This window comes from Chelon labrosus, assembly GCF_963514085.1.
Source record: "Chelon labrosus genome assembly, chromosome: 21".
Taxonomy (NCBI): domain Eukaryota; kingdom Metazoa; phylum Chordata; class Actinopteri; order Mugiliformes; family Mugilidae; genus Chelon; species Chelon labrosus.
The window spans coordinates 12772357-12794388 of record NC_140354.1 but is presented as its reverse complement, the minus strand read 5'-3'; the positions used below and the strand labels follow the sequence as shown (position 1 = coordinate 12794388).

The 22032-nt window shown below is 43.6% G+C and overlaps 1 protein-coding gene across 1 annotated transcript; it reads left to right on the top strand.

The window, feature by feature from the left end:
• The first annotated feature begins 219 nt into the window (after positions 1-219).
• Positions 220-20509, top strand: csnk1da (casein kinase 1, delta a). The gene is made up of 9 exons (XM_084570288.1): positions 220-1006; positions 9555-9665; positions 13484-13632; positions 14786-15014; positions 15104-15274; positions 15363-15511; positions 16602-16770; positions 16891-17000; positions 19452-20509. The coding sequence occupies exons 1-9, from the start codon at positions 931-933 to the stop codon at positions 19500-19502; spliced, it is 1215 nt and encodes a 404-aa protein (XP_084426414.1). The 5' UTR covers positions 220-930; the 3' UTR covers positions 19503-20509.
• Positions 20510-22032: the final 1523 nt, after the last annotated feature.

Here is a 22032-nt window from a genome sequence, read left to right as displayed (position 1 = left end):
ATCACTTGACAGAAGAAAATAGAAGAGCGGAAAGGACGTTGACGTTCTTAGCATATGAAGTTAATGATGATAAGCGTGAGATTTAATTGATTAGGAAACGATACACGATGTAGGAAATTATGTAAAATGCGGACTTTGAAGTTAGCTATCAAGTACAACTTTTCAACCAGTCACAAATAGGAGATTTCGATTTTTCAGTTGTAACTGAATGCAACATTAGCACAGGTTGCTAATATGAAAATTCACACTCTTTCTGTTTGACAAGTATTTTTATACGAAACTATTTAAACTGGTTAACTGTTAACGTTAATGGCTATGTTTTACCTGTACTATTCTTTTTATTTTCGTAATATACAAAGCTAAGGAACCACACAAAGCCTGTGAGTTTGTTGGCCTTGTTACCGTTAGTGGTAACCGTTGGTTACTCTATTTCACAATACGCTCTCTGGCGGCGTCCTCCTCCCCCCAATCACCCAGCAGGGAAGTGATGTCAGACATGTCCAGCAGATCGCAGAGCAGGATCCCAACAGAGAACAAGACAGACAGACAGCAGCCAGAGCAGTAGGACCTGAGCTCTAAGCGTAAAACGTTACCTGCTCAAAATCCGTCATCATCCTTGGAAAATTAAAACGTACCATTAACAAAAACGGCAGGAGCAGAAAGTACACACTTTAAGCTTTCTAAGGAGCGTCGTATTGCCGCAATATGAGTTTAGTAGTGTTTTAAAACAAGAGGCGAAAGATTGTGAGAGCCGACTTCATCCGGAGACAACACACAGAGAAGACGTATTTTTTTTTCGCCTGTGACGGATGTTTTTGCCTGGTCCGCTCTTAAACAAGCTTTGGCTTTGAATATTTATATTTAAAAAAAAAAAAATATATATTTTGGAGCTAGTGAGCCTGCTTGCTAGCCGACCTCCGACTGCTTACCATGGAGTTGCGAGTGGGAAACCGATACAGACTGGGCAGGAAAATTGGTAGCGGTTCGTTTGGAGACATCTACCTGGGTGAGTTGTCGTCTAAGAAACTTGCTCTGGTGCTTCGCTGTGTTTTGTGTTTACCTGGATTTTGTAGAGGGGGGGTCCATAATACTGAGACAGCTGGTTGCCCTTTTCCGGGGCTGGCAGTCAATCAGCTGTTCGATGTTGAGCGCTAGCAACGTTAGCTTCTAAGCTAGTAGCAGTCTGTGTAGCAAAGCAGCTAACTTGGATATCTTAAACTATTTCCCAATACACGATGCATTTTTGTAATTGTGCTCGTAATTGTGACTAATTTTCCCTGTCATACAAATAAATTAACGTCCAAATAAATCGTGTTGCTATCTTAAATTGAACAGGAGGCTGCTGTGTTAGCTAAACCCTTTATTACCAATTAGCTAGCTAATATTTCATTTTTTTCTGCCCTTGCCCAGCTCTGGTATGAGACAGGCTTTACTTTTGAGTTCATAAAGTGGTAAATGACATTCAGCTTTTACGTTGTCCACCTCTAAACACCACAGATTACTCCTGTGATCATTAATTGCTCAAAAGGCTGCATCAAGTCTTATTCTCAAGTGGGGTTTTTTAAAGCTAAACGATTAATGTTAGCATGAAATTATAGAGACATTCCTACAAAAGTAGTAATCAGGTAGCTTATTAGAGCCTGTTTCATTCAGTTTGGGTACATCTGATGAAATGAGGGCCTGCTGAGGACCAGCTGAGGTGACTTTGACATGAACATGGTTAATAAATCTACTTGTCTTCGTGGGGGGGGGGACGTGTTCATATGTGGGAGCTCTAAGGGCTGTGGGCTCATTTAAAAGGTAAAAGTGTACACTAGATGTGTCGGTTAAAGATTACGCGTCACGCACAAGCAGTGTGGGTTTCACACTGGCTGCTGGACTAAATGGTCATTTATTGTGGGAAGTGCGTCTGATGTGGAAGATGCTATCACCTCCGCCGGCTTTATTGTAATTCACCCTGTGGTGGCCATGTTGGAGGTCCACGGCTCTTGGCAACAGTGTTTGAAGACAGCTGATCGCATTTCTGAGCTTAAGACAGTCGCGTGAACAACAATAGAGAGGGCGACGTTGCTTATTCATGAGGCGCTTTTACCCGCTGATCACTTCATCACTGACATCAGTCTAATCAGCCCAGAGAGAAACTGTCCCGGGCTCTGGCTGTTGGGACTCATTCACATTTATTTAAGTGTTTATTTGAAAGCATTTAGCTAAATACAAACTTGGATTAGTATGTTGCAAAGCACTTTCAGGTGAAATTAATTCTAAGCCCGTGTCTGTTCGTTTAGTTAGATCACTGTGTTGTTGAAACACCAGCATAAGGAAATCCAAACTGTGTGTTACCACGTTGCACAAGGCTGCCCACAAATGTTTAATTTGTGTCCTTTATCTTCCTTTTAGCTGTTATTCAAATCAAGTGACTAACGCGTGTAATCGTGTAGTCCTCCCTGAGCTACGCGAACCGTCAGAGAACGGGAATAAACATATATTTTGTGCTAACCCCGCTGACAGTTCCCGGAACGAGGTTCTCCCCTGTGGGTCCTAATGGTTTGTTAATGCTGCGGGATGACGAATCGACGCGTTATCGCCGTCTTTTCTTAAAACCCCCCGGTACGAACTTAGCACAGAAATGCGTTGTTGCTCAAACGAAAACCCGGCTGAAGTTTTCGAAATCCTCAACGCGAGCTGCGACGTTGTGTTTTAGGCGAATTTTAGTTCCACTTAAAAGATAAAAGGAAGTGTGCGAGGCTGGTCAGTTAATGAGCTCGGCTTCCTTTCTGGGGATGAGCTCTGCGCGGAGTTTGCAGGGTAGGCGCTCTTATTAGTCAGTGTCCTCTTTTTGGAGGGTCACAGTTGAATTCTCTCATGGGTTTTTTTTTTTTTTTTTTTTTTTTTTTGCCTTGAGGAGGCACTTTGATATTTCGGAGAATGCAAAAGAGCGAACCGCGTAGTTAAAAATAGCTTAAAATCTGGTGTAGCTGCTGCTTTGAAGAGAAGTGTAATAGAAAAATGACTTATCAGCCTGTCTGCGCTATAACATTGATAGCTGCATGTGTTCCCACCTTTATCTTCATGTTTAAAGTACTTACATTTTGCTGTATGACTAAAATGAGCGTTACTCTCAAGTTGTTGTATTCTGTATTATCCAGACGTCTAACAGCGTTGACTGTACAGACTAAGTTAAGTCATGTCAAACACGTCATGACATGGTTAACTTGCCTCATTAAGAAGGTTAACCAGTCACCATGAACGATTGTTCTCAGTAAATGCAATGTTTCGAGGGAGGTTAATGGATGTATTTAATTTGATCCAGTCTGTATTCCGCATGACCTGTTGTTGGGAGCGACGGCGAGAGCCGCCAGCTGCTTGCATAATCTCTTCGTGTTTTTTTTTGTCTTCCCCTCATCTCTCCCTCCCTTCCCGGCTGAGTGGCTGGTGACTAATGTGACGTAACGTTGTTAGTAAGCCAGAACAGGGGTGCATGGTTCCTTGTGATCACCTGCAGCGGTGTTTCTGACTCAGTAATTTGTTGCATGGTAACAAGCCAAAGGTAAAGACATAAATCAAAAAAAAAAAAAAAGTTTGAAGTTTGAGCGGAAAGCTACAGGATTTCACAGTGTTTTCCCACAGCAGTGCAGCCCACGCAGCCTGTGTTAATAACGCTGACTATGTGTGAGCTGCGTGGCGCGCCGGTTGCCGTCGGATCGGCGAATTCTGCTCATATTTGTGCGAGAGGCGGTTTGTTATTGGCAGGGTGATGATGATGATGAGGAGGAGGAGGAGGTGAGGTCAGCTCTTGGAGCAGATCCTCGTACTCCGTGTCCTCGGACCGGGTACAAGTGTGTGGTCGGATAGTCAGGTAGAGCAGCTTGCAACGCTGGAGAGGTTCGTCACGGCGAAACGTCTTTTTAAAAGCACAAAAGAGCACTAAAGCGTTAGTCAGGTGGCTGAGTCAGGCCGGTGTGCTCTCCGGTGGGAGATGTGCGCGTTTTGGTTCGTGTTGAAACAGGCTACAAAAATCCGGAAGCTGCGCTTGTCATTGTTCACACTTCATCAGCTGGGAGAGTTCCCCCCCTCATAATAATGGCTTAGTGGCAAACGTCAGTACTTGTTTGGTATCGACTGAAATCAAGCATTTGTTGACAGATGGTATCAAAAGTAGTAGTTTTTGAGTCACATTAAATATGGTTGATTCTGTTGGAAGAAAAAAAGACGAGCTGAAACTGAAGTGCATTCAGTTGTAAATAAATAAATAAATAAATAAAATAACAACTTGCGGAGAGAGTTGGGGTTTAACTGAGAACATCTGTGGGTGTTGCCCGTCAGAAACTCGCGTGACTATGGTCCGTTGGCGACCAGATACTCTTGTGTAGTTGGAGGAAATGGTTATGATCCAGTTTTCTTTCCCCATTGCTTTAATCTGTAGTTTAACATCTAAAAAAACACACTATACTTTCTTGTTCAGAGTTAGGAGAATGTGGCAGTCACGTACTTGCAGCCAACAGCTGGTTTCCTTAATTTAGCACAAAGAAGAGAAGCCCACTAGTGTGACTAAGTTGAAAGGTAACAAAATCTGCCTTCTTGGACTGGCTTATTTGGTCACGATCCGATTTACGTAGAGATATTTCGACAGTATTTTACCTCCAGTTGGCTACGCTTTTTGTTCAAGTCCAGCTTTTATTTTATTATTTTTTTTAAATCCAAAATGCTGCCACACATCAGATTGAAACCGAAAAATGACAGGTTGCCTGTAGGGAGTTATGTGTCACGACTATTTTGCCTGAAGCGGTCACTGACAGAAATACCTGCTAATTTAGTGGCAACTGCTTCAAAAGTTTTTTTTTTAGAACCTTTTTCTGTTTCGGTGTGAAAATATTGAAAACGCCCTCCGTGTTTTCTGGCAGGTAGGTTTGAGGGTGTGGGATAATCTGCCTCTGGGCGACGGCCATCTTTTCCGCAGTTGACGGTATTAACGAGAAGCAATTTAATATCTGGGTTGGGGTATCTCGCTCCGAGTTTAAAAGCAGGCCAACTGCTAGCGATTAATGCCATGCTAGCAATTTGCTACCGAGCATACCTAAACCAGTTTGACTCCACCGCAGTGAAGAGCTGTAAATCTTTCGTCTCAAGCTTCTGCTGTCCCCCTGATGAAGCCGTGGCTGCTGCTTGACCTACGCTGTCACTTGCGGTTTAAGAACGTTAAGCGGAAGCGTCTAAATCCGACGATGGCAACTGTTGTCTTGACGAGGTTGAGAACGTCGAGTTCTCGGTTTGGCAAATCCCATCAACATTGGCCGCCACAGCTGCTCATCTCGAGCAGTCACGTCCACCGCTCTACTTTGGATTTAAACATCGTTGTATTCGAGTTTTTATTAAGTCTCTGATCTTACCACCGTCGTATGCGTTTTATTAATATATGTCGCATATTCACTGGAGTTTGTGGAACTGAGACGTCATTCTCACTTCCACAAAAGTCAAACAAATACGTGTATTGCCACTGATTGTTCTCAAATACCAATCACTACCTACAAGAGCACACGTTGGTATTAGATTTAAAGGAGACAATTCTTAGGGTGCATCCGAATACCCATACTAACGTACTGTTCAGTAGGCGAGACGCAGTACGCCACAGTAGTAGTACGTCCGAATTCTTAGTAGGCGAAAAATACCCGGATGGCCTACTACCTCCACAGTATACAACGGTAGCTCACTACGCTATCCCACAATTCAGCGGGAGACGAGCCGCCGGGAAAATCAAATCAGACAAAATGGCTGAGACCGTTGTGACAGCTACAGCTACGACAACCGTTTAGTTTATAAATGTAAGTATATTGGGATAAATGTTGAGTTTTAAAATGTTGGTTGTTTTTCGAAAATACTCCTCCGAGGTGGCTTTAAAATTTCGCGGCATCCGTCGGTGTGCGTCATATATGTCGGCGTCAAAGGACAGGCAAGATGGCTGCCCAGTACGTCCGAATCGTATGCCTACTGCTCGCTCGCATACATAAATAACGTACTAAATTGACGGTTGAGTAGTACGTTCTAACCGGCGTTAGTATGTACTGACTATTCGGATGCACCCTTAGGCTTAGTCTTAGACACTCAGATGAAACTTTATATCCTTTCTGACACACACATTGTAAACCACTGGATGCGTCCATTTGGCTGCGTGATTAGTTTGTGATGTCTAGGTAAACTGAAGAGGCTCCAGCAGTGTATGCTCAAAGGGCTGGGCCCAGCTTATACAAGGAGCGCTAGCAACCGGGTTGTCTTAGTGCTGCAGCAATAACAGAGAACTTACAGTTGTGCGTCTGACCTAACACTTGTGGTGACTCCCTTTTCAGAGTGATTCCTCTTTGTGTTGTGGCAGCCGTTGAAGGTGGTTGTGGTGACGTCAGCGAGCTACTGCCCAGGACGAGTCATGAGGTGGAACATTTTTCTCCACCATGCGTGTATTAATTCATCGTTTGAGTTAATTCATCGTTTGAGATGCATGCCAACAGGCTGGGATTTATACGGTCCGTGTCCTGAACCACAAGCCCTAGAGCTAACACTTCTCTGTGTGACAGGCCAGGGCACACCTCCCACACTATGCTCCTGAAGCATTCAGGGAACGGGATTGTGAGCGTTGTGTGGCTGTTTTTTTTACTTCTCATCGTGTTACGTATGCCCGTGCTGTGAATTTCTAAGTGACACTTGAGAAACACGTCAATTAGCTTCTGTTTTCACTTTGTGCTGGTGTGTCAGCACACTTTTATTTATTTTTTTAAGTTTATTAATGATGGAAAGTTTCCTTTATATTACGTATACATTTATTGCTTTGGCGTCAACGTCAACGTCATCGACCATTTGCATGTTTAACATTTGCTTCTTGTGTAGTCTGCCCCCGTTGCCGTTTGTCAACCCGCCTATCTGGACGTGTCCGAACATGTTTCACCGGCAGCGCTGAACACGCTAAAAAAAACACACACGTGGTGCGCCGCTTTACCAATAACACACACACCCACACGAGCTCTCCTCTCTGAAGACCAGCGTGGGGGGGGGGGGGGGGGGTTGCATTCCCCAGAAAAATCTGTCCAGACATATCGCATTCCTATTACGCAAGAGAGGAGACGGCGCCGTGCAACGCGAGGGTCCTCGGATTATGAAGAGCCCGTGCAACCCTTTCACCGAAACGCGGGTTCGTTTATTGATCAGTTTCCACACGCACAAAACCGGAAAAACGCGTTGGTGCGAGTGTTTCACTCACCACATGTTTGAGCAAACATGCTTTAAATAAACAAGTCGAAGGTCAAATTTGTGTTTTGCAAATGTGTTTGGATTTTTATTTCATAATTTATTGTTTCATCTATCAGGTTATGGACCAAAAGTGACTGTGGTCAGCTTGTCTGTGTAAACAAAAAAGTTTTCTGTAGACATCAAACCAATCACAGGCCGTAGTTTCATAGCACGCTCATAAAACTGGTGTTATGTAATGTGAAGCTGAAGTATCATGATCGTAAATGTCAACACGGCTGATGAGATAACAATCAAATGATGAAACTTGCAGGTGCGCATAGTTTCATAGTGCTGCTGCCCACAAACTTTTAGTGCAGGACTTTGGTTTGGAGTGGCTCCATTTGGAATTAGTTCTTCCCAACCAATCTGCTGGGGCAATCAAATAGTTTGGGGCGGGCTTTATGCGTTGATAGACGGAAGAGTAACTTTTGTTTCTTAGCAGTCCGCTATCAGAAGCATTCGTTGCTCTGATTGGTGTTAAAGGTGAATTTTGTACCATTCGTTGGACAAAATAAGACGTAACCAAGAATGTTAGTTGTGTTGTTCACTTTAAAGTGATTATAAAAACCAATACTGCTTAAAAACCGCATACACTTTTCTTTGAGTTATTCGTTTTTTTTTAAACGGCTGTAATATTTGCGATTTATTTGCGCTGAGATTTACATAAAGATAATTAGTTTATGTGCAGTTTTATGCCTGTTTGCGGCATAGATGGCATAAAGATGGATGGCGGAACAGCGAGTAGAGCTCCCCCTGGTGGCTGGCTGCAGTATAGGTCATAAGCTCCACCCCCTCCATGTTAGTGGATGGGGCACCGAACTACACGTCAAATATTTATTTTTTCAACGATGATTTCAGTAATTTTAGGTAGTTAATATAATGTTGATGCATGTTTAGATATCAGTTTGTTTGGATAAGTTTCATTTTAGTTAGTTATTTGACGCTATAGAAACAGGATGTGACCTAAAGGCGAATACCGTAAAGCTCCCCCGTGTGACCGGGAGAGTTGTTTAAATAAATAAATAAATAAATAAAAATCAACATTTCCTTGCAACCGGTGGAGGTAGAGCAGAGCGTTGTATTAATTAAACGAAAACGCGAGTGAGTCTGGCAGAAGTCTGGTCAGGTCATAGATGTTGCGGCTCTGCGTGGCTCCACTCTCGGACCGTACTGCGCAGACTCTGGCTCCAAACTCTCAAGATGGCGCCACCCGTGTCCCCGGGAAAGTAGCGCAAGCATGGCCACTACAAGGAAGTGGGGACACGTTGTCCATATTTATACAGTTTATGGTTTACAGTCATTAACAGAAAACTGTAACGGTTAAAATGTGTTGCTGCACAATGAACATTTTAATATTTAAAGATCCCAGAGATTTGTGTAAACTGAGCTTTTTTTAAAGTTACTCCCCAGAATGATTTGGATATAGATTTGGGCAGCCGTCCTGGGTCTGATCAATGCCATTTAATTTAGCCTCACGGATGAGAAGCAGCAGAGCAGCCTCGGGCCCTCGTGGTTCCCTCCTTTGTTATAAAACCTTTGCCGTAGCACCCTCTTTTTTTACAGTACATGTTGTGTCCACGTGCGTGCGGCCTTTCTTCTGCGTTATTTCAACAGTTTTCATGCGTGAACACTCAGGGTTCTGGTTACGCGCCCCGCCCTGGTCGGTGCTGCGCGCCCCACCCAGATGACATCATGCAGAGAAATCAATAAAGCTCCATCGGTGCTGCTGCTGGCCTACACAAATGAACAGCTAGGAGGCTGGTGCATGTGTGTGTTGAATGGGATTACGTAACCTGGTGTCCAATTGCTGTGTTTATAAGAAGGGACAGATTTAGGAAGAGAACAGCTGAAGCGCTGATTTGTCGGTTCGACGGTGATCTTCCCAAATCCTTCTGTTCTGTTAAAGTGATTAAAAAGGAAATGATAGCGGCGAGGAATCTGGGCTCCACATGCAAGTGGGTACATGAAAGAAGATCAGGGTACATACAGTGCAAGGCCGCCGGCTGGCTTGACTTCCATTTTGGCTGGCTTTGCCGTGTTAACCACTGATATTTCCTTGTGTACCCAAGCAAACAACCACTGATATAAAATAAGTTGTTCATGTTTCTGTGACACATTGATAGCACAATTCATGTTAAATATGCGACTTTTGACGTTCGCTGGAGTTTGACCTGACAGGCTGACACGGCGTTTACTGCGCTTTAGTGCCGCGTATAAGATACCGTCAACATTTTATAGATCGGCTGCAGCTAACCTCTCTTGTCTCCGTCTCCGTCTAGGCACCGATATCTCTGTCGGAGAAGAGGTCGCCATCAAGTTGGAATGTGTGAAGACCAAACACCCCCAGCTCCACATCGAGAGCAAAATCTACAAGATGATGCAGGGTGGAGGTAACGCACACACGCCACGCGCACACACGCATGACTCTTGGGTCGCTCCCCTTCACGCGCTCCTCATCAATATTTACGGGCACTTTAAACCAGAAGCCAGCTTCCATCCATCATTGTAAATCAGTAGCTACATGGAAAATGATCAATGTTTGTTGCCTCTGACAAACTGTGTACATTGATTTAATCTAAGAAGTAACTGGAGGTTAGTACTGCCGTTGAGAACCAGGAATTAAATTAAGAAATGGTTGATACTTAAACAAATTTCACTTCCTTGAGTTTCAAATATGCACAGTTTGTCCTAATACTCATGTGAGTTCTTTGAATCCATGTCTTTCTGCCTCCTAATGCATTCGTCTAATTGATTTTGGAGTCTAGTATGCTCAGGTAATCTTCTTAGCCGTCGTAATGACAAAAAGAACCGATATGAGTACTAGAGCAACCTTTCAGTAAATGTTATGCTCATATAGGCGCGTTACAGCATAGGCCTTTCTGTGACTGCAGCCACCTTTCTTAACGGGCAGTGACTGGGCTCGGCCGTTAACTCACTGATGCAGTTGAGCTCCCAGTGTGCTAAGCTACCTTAAAAGAACAATAGCAAGGTTTGGGGAAGTACTGAACATATGCAAAGTACGTATTAGAGAAATGTTCCCTATAACTATTGAGAATTTAGTCAGTAATCACAAATCATGTGCTAGTTCTGATCTGAAGATATTGCTGTTTCCAAGTTGGTTCAGACAGTTTCTCTAATCCATGGACCACTGCTGTTTTGACATCACGTCCACACTAAAACCCTGGCTTTCTTTTTCTTTGGATTAAGCAAATTGCACTACCCCGGACACAGTGTTTTAAGCTTGTTACATACTTGTTCTCACTCCTGGGGCTGCGGGACAAATGCATGTGGGACACGAAAAAAGTTCACGAGAAGCTCAAGTGCCGATCTCCGGGGAAGTCCTCATAGGGTCCTCCCACTGCAGCATACGTCACACTCGCTAAGCATTGTGGGAGATGCGGGAGACAGACGACAAGAGGGACTTTTCTTATTATTTATGGATATCGACCAGCCATTTTGGCGGCCGTTTCAGTCGGATCACACCGTTCGTTCAGCATGCACCCACACACCGTATGCCGATCTCTGTGAATATTGGCATCTGGGAGCTCACAGAGCATTTACCATGCCCACTTCCAGTTTCCGACCAATCACCAAACAGTAACCAGACACCACGCGAGAAAAAAGTTCTGCCCGGTCGATGTGTCGAGAACAAGCTGCGCGAACTCCCAAACAAGGGCTGCAAGAACAAAAAGACATCATTTTGTTCTTGCAGCCCTCAGTGTGAGAACAAATTTCTTGCTTCTTGCAGAGTCCGTAACAGCCTTTAGTTGTTCTTGTTAACTCGCAATAAATCAGCCCCTGATTTATTGTCTTCTTTCTTCGAGATGATGTTACACTCAAAACCGTTTTCTTGGCCAAGATCTAGTTTGACATTAGACACCGGCTCTGAAGCAGCCCTTGAAAATGCCACCACGGGAAAAAGTTGCAGTCTCTGTGAACAGGAGGTTAGTGCCGGTCAAAAAAAAATAAAAAAAATCAAGGAATGTCATCTTTAAATGTTCTGGCAGTGTTGAAGAAAACTAACAGCTGCTTTTTCTAATCGCCCTTGTACGTCAGAAAGGTGACCATTGTGGTGAGCTTCAGAATAAGTTGTCAAATGAGTTTTTCTTTTCTGGCTGATGAGTTCAACTCTGTCCTTATCAGCACCTTCTGCCATCATAGTAAATATGATACTGAGCATTTCCAAGAGACAGTTTATCTCTGCCTGCATAACTGCACACACAGGCGTTTGTATTTTTGTTCCAGCATGGTAGGATTTATTGGGACACGGTAGTTAACTCAGCCCGTGGGATGTATTTGCGTTTGTATGTGTATAAATAGCTGATGCAGAGTGAGGGTATTTGTGTGTGTGCGATGCAAGGTGCTGAGCAGCAGCATTTCGTTGCTGTCTGCCTGTAGAAGGAAATGCCAGATGGCCTCCTCGCCTTGGCAACGTCAGCCAGTTACCAGCTACTACTAAACCAGCTGGCCCCTGTGTGTGGGGGCATGGACAGGGTGTGCAAAAGCAAGCTGCTCATATTTTTTGGACGTTTTTATTATCTACAGTGGCACTAAACTGGACTGTGTTGGTTTAGGGTTTTAAAAGATCCGATCAAGTATGTATTAAGCAGGGTAAAATTAGATAGACTCACATTGCTGCACTAGAAACTGAAATGTCATTGCTCAAATGTTGCACAGTTGGGAGATCTGACATCTTGCCGATGTGTCCATGCTCAGACTTGGACTTTTTTGTGTATTTGGTGATGATGACACAAGAAAAATTGCACATACGTCTTCATACCTTACATTGCAATTGGCAATTGACCCTTGCATTGACTTTTAAAGGTCAATTAAAGGTTTGCCGACCACCAGTTAAAGATCTAACCCTTTGTCAAGTCCCGATATCCCATGTTACTGTTGCTAGATGAGACAAACAAAGGCAATGTGGGGGTCTATTCCCACAGAAAAATGTTGTAAACCCGTAATAATGGCGTCTAGAGTTAAAGTGGAGCTGTAGCCTGACGTGCACCTCCCCAGAAATGTAACTACGTGCCGTGGCAACGCACACCGCAAGAGATATGATCGGTCTGCTTGGTAGTAGCGCATTTCCAGCTGCTTCTCCCATCTACGCAATCATCAAATTGATTGTTTTGACTCGGTGACGATTTAACACGTCAAGGAAAGGCCAACGAACCAGACTGACGAGCGCACAAGTATAAATGGCTCGCACGTGCTTTGGTTACCACGTCTCGTCCCGCCGTAGCCTAAATGAGCCTTAACCACAACATAGGAAGTTGGTAAGAACCCTCTGGTTGCATCAGACCGTTTATGATTCATAGTAGTCAGTTCTGCTCCTGGCCTTCTCCATGCGCATACGCACATTACCTAAGAACGACTGTTTGTCGTGACTAGAAACATGGTAGAAAAAGGACAAGATATCTAAACGTCTACCCTGGGGGACAGTTAGAAGGTCTCTGGTTACTGGAGAAAGCTGACTAATCTAGTTTATTAAGTGCATTTGAGGTCACAGAGTTCAGATTTAACATCTAATGATTTGAGAGCAGCAGCAGCTACACACTTATATATATATTAGCATATTTTGGGAAAGTATAAGCCGATAAAAGTTGGTCTGTCCCAATACTCTATCTTTGAATGCTCAGTTTAGTGTGATTAGAGGGGAAAAATAAAAGTAGGGCTTTGCACAAGGAAGCTAAAAGCTGCTCTTTGCACATGTTAAGTTTGATCGTTCAGTGGTGACCACAGGGAATTGTAAGTGGAAAAAGATGTTTACACACAGTGCCCTCTCTCAAGCCCTGAATCAGACTGTATCCTCATACAACGGTCGGCCACAACATTAAAACCACTGACGGGAGTCGTAAATGACATTGATCATCTTGTGAATATTCAGTGTTCTGCTGGGAAAGTTTTAAACCTGGCATTAGTGTGGATGTTGCTTACTTACGTTACACATTTAGCCTTAATCCTAAAGGAATCCTACTAGATGTTCATGAACCAAGTGATTGTAACTGTTCGTTGGATTAGGTTTTCTGTGTTTGATGTGTACAGATGCGTAACAGGATGATGACAACCCTACTGACAAGTTTATATTTACTACACGTTGTGGAAATCTTAATTTCCTTCCTCTTAATTTCCTTCCCGTCCGAGCGCTCCAACAAGTAAGAATCAAATATAACGGTTTTCCTCTCCTCTATATCTTGATCTTTTCCAGTGGGTATCCCAACGATAAAGTGGTGCGGTGCAGAGGGCGACTACAACGTGATGGTGATGGAGCTGCTGGGGCCCAGTCTGGAGGATCTGTTCAACTTCTGCTCGAGGAAGTTCAGCCTCAAGACCGTCCTGCTGCTGGCTGACCAGATGGTGAGAGCTGGGGAGGAAGGAAATGATGGTTGTGTGGGGGGAGGGGAGGGGCACAATTTTGTTGTTGAGATAGTGGTTTCCTGGGTTTGTGTGCCATTTGTTACACTAGTTTGTGAAACGTGAATGCTGTAAACGTGACGATTGTAAAGCGTCTTCCAAGAAACCTCCACGTTAAAGTTTCACAGCTTTGGTTGATGGTTTATGGGATCTAAAGTCATTTCATTGATTTTATAATTGTTGCTGAGAATTGAGTTTAGTTGAGAAGAGCAGCTTGTAAATGTGAAGTTATGTGTAAAAACAACACTGTGGTGGTTTTGGCTAGGTTTTGGCTAGGTAACCACTAGCAACGGAAAAAGAACTGATCTAAATCTGTAACTGTTTTTTTTGTTATTGTTGTTGCTCCAGCGAGTCTTTCCGTAGCGTGTTCACACTTTGGCTTTCGTGCTTTTCAAGTTTATGCAGCCCAGGGTTGCAAAGTGCATTGCAGTTACAAAAACAAACCATTGAAAGCATCGGAATAAATATTTAACAAGAGCTGGCTTGAAACTCACCACCATAAGGAAGCCGTTCGATAACTTAAGTGCCCAGACGGCAAATGATTAATCACATCAAGATCTGAACTTTATGTGTGGCATAGACTGTTTTAAGGGCCCCTTGGAGCTATATGCTACTGGCAGTTTATTGATACGTGGTTATGCTGCAAAACGATAACATGCCATGGTGCGTACTACAGTAGTCAGTTGAGACCTACAAGACAAACCAGTGGCTTGTTTGTTTGAACTGGTAGACAAGTTTTGGCCACTTGTTTACAACATTACAGATTCTGGTAGACAAATGTTGTTTCCTTTGGACGTAACCAGACCAGCCGGTTTCTTTTTGCTAAGCTAAACTAATCTAACCAGCTGCTGATTGTTGCGCCGTGTTTCCTGTAGAAGTGTAAGTGGTATTAAACTTCTAATCTAACTTTGCAAGAAAGGCATTAAGCATAATTCCCCAAAACCGCTACTTTAACAGGACAATAAAACCATTGCTGTCCGCAGTTCTGGAAAAACAAAGCAACGGATTTATCCGACCCTCACACAAAATCCAAAATGTTCTAAGAAACCCTCCAGCTTCATGCCTTCCATCTCCTCTCTCGCTCTCTCTCTTCTAGATCAGCCGCATTGAATACATCCACTCCAAGAACTTCATCCACAGAGACGTGAAGCCAGACAACTTCCTCATGGGCCTGGGCAAGAAGGGCAACCTGGTCTACATCATCGACTTCGGCCTGGCCAAGAAGTACCGCGATGCACGCACGCACCAGCACATCCCCTACCGCGAGAACAAGAACCTGACCGGCACCGCCCGCTACGCCTCCATAAACACACATCTGGGCATCGGTAAGATCTCGACGGGAAGCGGATTAACCGCTCGCATCCCTTTCAGGCTGATCACGCTGACCGTCGCCGCGCTCTTTCTGCGTTTACAGAGCAGTCCAGACGGGACGACTTGGAGTCGCTCGGTTACGTCCTCATGTACTTCAACCTGGGTTCTCTGCCCTGGCAAGGACTCAAAGCCGCCACCAAGAGGCAGAAGTACGAACGCATCAGCGAGAAGAAAATGTCCACGCCCATTGAGGTCCTCTGCAAAGGCTACCCATGTAGGTTATAATGCTGCTTTTTTTAAGAAGTTTAATTGCGTTTTACCGCTTTCATACTAAACTTTTCCACTTTCTTTGTCTCTCACAGCGGAGTTTGCCACCTATCTGAACTTCTGCCGCTCTCTGCGCTTCGACGACAAGCCCGACTACTCATACCTCCGCCAGCTCTTCAGGAACCTCTTCCACAGACAGGGATTCTCCTACGACTACGTCTTCGACTGGAACATGCTCAAATTTGTGAGTTTTATGACTTCATGGAGGTTATTCATTTGCTCTTTATTACGGCCACAGTCAACCACGACAGTAAAAAAAAGATCACACGGTGACTGACTGCAGTTAAATGGTTGCATTGTGCCAAAAACAAACACGCATTCTTGGGAATTTGCGCTCGCCACAAACCTCCAAAGAAACGCGTGCTTTCAATCTCCAACTGGAACCACGGCGTTCCTGCTGACGTCAGCACGGCTATAAACCCGCGTGACAACATAATCTCAAGTCCGAGGTCCACTTCGTCGCTTTTGCTGAGCTTTCGTCTGCATGAGAGGTGAACCACGGTCACTGTAAAGCAAAATCTAATGTCGTTCAGCTCATATTCATGCATTTTTTATTTCAAGTTTGCAGATTTGTTTGTAGAAAGGGGCCTTTAGCGGTCAAAGCTGTCAGTCGTGAAAGAAATGTTTTTACCTCTGCACTGACGGTGAGATACTTCAATCACTGGGCCGATTTGGAACTTTAATGACAGTGTTTGCTCATGCACATATGCAAATCAGACCCAGTCGAGGCAAACAGGAAAACCTTGCGGAGCTGCATTTTCAAAATAATAAGCTCAGGAGGAAAACACAAAACTGTAGTCGTTCTTTTGTTTACATCGTATTGCTGCAATTCATCAGCCAATCTCACAGCCTCGTTTGTCATCTAATAATTAAATTTGGTGACACGGTAACATTTGTCTGCGCCGGCTTATATTCTCTGCCATCGCGCCTGTATGCATTCAGCCGTCTGCTCCCGAGGCAAGCTGCATAAAATATGAGACGCAAGAACACTTCTGGGCATTTGGACCGTTCCAGCTAAAATATGAACAAGGTTCAAACATTCAAAAGTCTCCCAACAAATCACATTTATGAATAATTTGAAACGGACTTGAAGTGAAATCAAGAGAAAAGGAAAAAATGGGAGTGAAGTTTTCATCCTCCTGCTTTCTGTACAAGCTTGTACTCTCTTTCAGTGCGACCAGATTCGACATATGGTTGTTGCTAAACGAGCACAGACGAGCTTGAATGTGGCCCACGAAAAAAACAAAGTCAGTGACAGCGCTTGTGTTTCTCAGGGTGCCAACAGGGCCGCGGAGGACGCGGAGAGGGAGCGTCGGGAGCGAGAGGAGAGGCTGAGGCACAGCAGGAACCCTGCGGCCAGGGGCCTGGCCTCTGCCTCGGGAAGAGCAAGGGCAACTCAGGACGTCGCAGCCCCCTCCCCGCTTAACCCTGCCTCACACACAGGTCTGCACACACACGCACACACACCTGCTATTTCAGGTTTTGCATAGACTGTAACCAACTACAGTTTGGCTTCTCTACTGAGTGTCGTAATTTGACGGGCTGCACCTTTTTGTCTTTCAGGTATGGAGAAGGAGAGGAAAGTGAGCATGCGTCTACACCGCGGAGCGCCGGTCAACATCTCCTCATCAGACCTGACGGGCCGCCAGGACACGTCCCGCATGTCCTCACAGGTAACGAAAACTCTGCTTTAGATTGTATGAAATCAAGAAATATCAAAGGGTGAATAAGAACAACAAAGATGGGACATTAATCTGCATGTCAATTAAATTCTTTGCTCACTTGCTCTGCAAAGATTAACACGTCTTTAAAAAAGAAGAGAACAGATGGCGTCTGTTTTAGGACAAACAACTTCCTCTTTCACTTGAACCAAATGTTTCGTTCCTTTTTTTTTTTTTTTTACCCTCCAGTGCAGCGCACGCGTCATACGCACTCAAAAAAACAATCTGTCCTGTTTTGTGCCGCTACGATGCAACTTCTTCCCCGTTTGCAAAATAAAGTGGAAAAGCGAAGCAGAACTGACCGCCCTTGCGCAAGAGCTGTAAAGCTTCCCAGTTTACGACGTCGTAGTGGAAAAGCAGCCCGTGAATAGAGGAAGAGAGGTCGCCCCAGCAGGGCCAGTGACTTCATTAAGTCCTTTGTTCTCTTCTTTTGTGTGGGTCTAACACTCCACCTAGAGGTCAAAGAGTGGAATAGCACGTTGAAGTTTAAGAAGGGTATTTGCTTGTAGTTTATCTGCTCCAACCTGCAGCTAAAGGTACACGTTGAAGTCCGACGGGCCGAATTTTGAACCAGGGAACTAAAGATTTGTTCCTCTTGCGTTCGGAGTGCAGCTCATAAATATCCCAAATCCTGTTGAATAATTAAAATAATTTGCATGTGTTAGTGTGCGTTGCTTTGACAACGTTTTGTGGGTATTTGTAACCCAGACAGTTACTGGTGTTGTAATCGAAGAGCTGCCTGCCTTCTCCCTTAGCCTTTGTTGTGTTAAGAAATGCATAAATAATTACAGAGCGTCAGCCGCCACCACCCAAATACAGCTTTATTTGTGGTCCTGATTCATGATTGTTTCTTTTAGAAATACCTAGCCGACATCAACAAGGCTGCAAGGCGAGCCGTGGCTAACCGCGTGGGAATAATGTGTAAAAGTTTGAATAAGGTTATGGCTGGAAGAACATTGTCCGATACTTTATTACACCAGCACAACAGAAATCTAGAGATACACACTGTTGGAGACTTTGTGGGGAGAATAAAGCCAATCATTTTCATATCTTTTGGGGATGTCCTTGTATTCTACCTTATTGGCAGGAGTTACAGAAGAGTATGGAAAAAATTCTGAAAGTGCAAATTCCATTTACATTTGAAGTATTATATTTGGGAAAAGAGAACCAGGTGATTACAGGGTCAGGAGAAAAATACATATTTCGAATAATGCTTGTGGCAGCTAAAAAAGCCATCACCAGAAATTGGCTAAAAACTGTTGCACCAAAAATTGAGGACTGGGTAGAGGTAATGCTTAATATTTATAGAATGGAGAAGCTGACTTTTTCAACTAGACTAAAAACAGAGATATTTAAAAATTACTGGGAAAACTGGGTTAATTTTGTGTCTCCATTGAGAGCAGACTTTGTGCAGTAAGGACACTGTATGGCAGATTACTGATCCCCTTGGTTCAGGCTACGAATTTGTTAATTGTTGTTCATATGTTTATTATGTTTACTCTCCACCAGGAGTAAAGGGGCGATGTAAGAGAGATGTGAAAATAAGGACAGGAGTGAAAAAGTGGTTTTTTTTTTGGGTTTTTTTTGTTTTTTTTCTCTCCTTCCTTTTCAAACTTACTATACGGTAACTCTCTTTGAGACTATGTGTTTATCCTTGTATCTGCTCCCTGGTGGAGAAGTATAGGAATGTTTTATACTGTTGAAAAATTGTATATGTAAAATGCTGAATATTGATATGTGGAATCAATAAAAAAACGTTAATTAAAAAAAAAAAAAAGTTTGAATAAGGTTCATGGTATTTGTGCCATGTAAATAATTAATTTGGTGAACTAGAGAGATACCTGTAGATATATATATATATATATATATATATAGATAGATATATAGATATATAGATATATATATATATATTGCTATATTCAGACAGTGGAAAAAATTTTCTCTGCGGGAAACCCATAGAAACACACTGAAAACACGTTTTTTTTTTTTTAAGTATCGCAATTACAAGTTTCAGTGCTAACAAAGTCGGCAGGATTTCAGTGTAATTGTTGGCGTAACCTAGCAACAGTAACATAGGATGCCGGGACTTTGGCTGTACCGTCATAATGCAGTCGATATAAATTAGGGATGCACCAAAAATTTTTGGCCGGAAAAAAACGAAAATGCACTTTTGGGCCGAAAATTGCTGCGGTTGTTGCTCGCATCATCACATCATCCTGTTTCAGCCATTTTGTTTCGGCCATGTTGTTTCGGCGATAAAATTTCGGCCGAAAGTGCATTTTCGGTTTTTCGCCCGAAAGTTTTTTGGACTTTTATTGCCGAAACAACACGTGCGTCCCGGTGCAACACATCAAACATTATTCATCACATTGACATTATTCTCTGTCTCTCTCTCTCTCTCAGGCTCTGTCCCGAGTCACAGCCAGCGGCCTCCCGTCTGCAGCCCCCCGGTGAAACCCTCCCATCCACCTGTGCACCACGGAGGCCTCAGTATTTGCCACCTGCAGCGCACACATACATACACACACACACACACACACTCTCTTTCTCTCTCTCTCTCTCTCGAAACACCCACACACACCCACACACTCTCACATATATGAACTTTCAAACGGACTACCAACTAATGCACAAGAGTCCGGCTGCGCTCCTGTTTACGTGACCGAGGAAGAGGTGCACAGCCGGGAGAGTGAGTGTGTGTGTGTGAGTGAGAGAGAAAGAGATGCAGAGAGAGAGAGAGAGAGAGAGAGAGAGATGGGCAGGTGGAGTACAGTTTGGTTGCCTTAACAACCACTTTTGGCAAAGTAGCAGCCACAGCATCCCTTCTTCCTCTCCTCCTCCTCCTCCTCCTCCCCCCCATGGAAGATGTGGAAACACCTCCTTACTGTCGATGAAGCCATGGATTCACTTTTCTCTGGCATCTTCTTCTCATTTTTATGTTATTTTTTTTCTTTCAACTTTTGATTTTACTTGTTTTTAATCTCTAGCATTAAAACGTCTCCTACACCAGCCGCTCAGACTTCACGAGGGTCTGAAAACGGAGACTTAACGAGTGGTTGAATATTGTCTGTGGGATTTATTTTAATTGCAAGAAGCAAGGAGACACGTGAGCCAGTCGTGGCGGCGTTAGAGGGCAGTGCCTGAACTCTGTTTCGTGTCCCGATAGATGCTGTAAAATCCCACAAGTCGGCGTTTTATCTTAATATTTTTTTTTTTATTATTTTCTTTTATTTTTAGTCGTTGCAGGTTTAAATTTAAAGCTATGATAAACCCCCTTGGTTTGTGAAATGGCATGGGACGAAAGGCCTTTTAATGTTCCTTTATTTTTATTTTATTTTTTTTGACATTGTCCTCCTCAGGTGGAAATGGGACGTTGTTGAAAAATCTCAAAAAAAACAAAAACACGCAGCACATTTTTGTTTCCGTCTTCAGGTCGTGACTGCAGTGGGAAAAGCTGTGAATGGAACAGTGAAATATTCTGGGGTGGGGTGGTTTTTGGGGGAGGGAGGGGGGGGGTCGATCTGTCCACACTGAACGGATGAGATGTCTTTTTTTTTTTTTTTTACCCGGTGCATAGTGATGTGGTTTCTGTGTGTGTGTTTGTGTGGTTCTGTCTTAGGGATATACAAGCTCAAACGGGTGGGGGATGAACTTGTTGAGGGTTTATTCTTTCTTTTTTTTGTTTTTTACTCCTTTGCCTCCTCAACCTCCCTCTAGACCATCTGCCTCCATTTTTTTTAAACCATTTCCTCTTTCATTAAACACTCGATTCTGATCACATTATCTTTGTGTTGCGGCCTACTCGTCTGGATCCAGCTCTGTAGCGCGCACACGACACATAAACCAGCCCCACAAGAGCTTACGTAATGTAGTGAGTCGACGGCGTGCAACATTTTCTGGATTGAATTCCCAGATCGGCCTCACACGATTATTTCCCACTAGTGCTCAGTTTAGTAATGTGCCATTACACAGCATTTTGCTACACGGTTACATGACATGTACATTTCAGCAGTCGCGTTAAAGGGGCATTTCATCGTTTCCTCTAATCACGATCTTCTTAATAGTCTGTGGGGAGCACAGCCCAGCTAAGGAGAGGCTTTAACAAAATACATATGGGACATGTAGGATGCAATGGTTTTTGGATCCTGACCCTGTATTCTTGCAACCTGTAGCCTTAGTTTTCTGCAAGTGCCACAACATTTTGGGAACTGGTTTACCGGCGTGCCCCTTATAATGTGCAGACTGTGGTAACAAGTGAATTTCAGATCATCACCACTGAGCTGGAGTCAGGGATTTACTGGTTGCAATAGATGGTTAAAACGCCATAAATAGCTACTGTATGAAAACGAGCAGTATTTTTTTATTTTTTGTTTTTGGCTGCCTTAATTTTCCGGGTTAATATTCCAGAAAACGAGTGGTGTCGTTTTTAAAATCCGAAGGGCCACACAAAAGATGTGAGTGTTCTGGTGGGAAAAATGGGACAGGCTTGGTTTAAAATCCGGCTAAACGGAAGCAAAGGAGGTTTTTGGAGAGCCGTGGACTGAGTGGCGTCCTGAGAAAGGAGTCCCTCACGTGGCTCTTCCTCTGTGACTTTAAAGTAGAAACTTCTCGATGTGATAGACTGATTGCAAAGTATTGTAGGCCATTTTTCTGTAGTTTAAAAAGGGGGAAAGGGGTCGTAGTGGTAATTTGTACATGTTTATTCTGTTGTTGTGTATAGGATGTGCCTGCTCTGCGACCGTGTGAGCCGCCGTACGGCGTCAGAGTACGGAGGGACTGGGAATGCCTCACTCCATTAGAGTTCCTGCTAAGGCAGATTTTTTTTTTTTTCTAAATATTCTTCACCTGTGGGCTTGAAAAACCTAAAAAAATATAAAAAAAATAAAAAAAAAAAGTAATGATGGATTAACTTGTTTGTCTCACTGATGATGGCTATGATAAATGCAAGTACACTTTACATGGGATAGGATTTTTTATTTTTATT

Excerpts from the sequence above, each read along its gene's own strand:
- csnk1da (XM_084570288.1), top strand. The coding sequence starts at position 931 with ATGGAGTTGCGAGTGGGAAACCGATACAGACTGGGCAGGAAAATTGGT. Across the intron at positions 9,666-13,483 it reads CAAGATGATGCAGGGTGGAG|TGGGTATCCCAACGATAAAG; the intron begins GTAACGCACACA and ends GATCTTTTCCAG. Across the intron at positions 15,275-15,362 it reads CCTCTGCAAAGGCTACCCAT|CGGAGTTTGCCACCTATCTG; the intron begins GTAGGTTATAAT and ends TGTCTCTCACAG.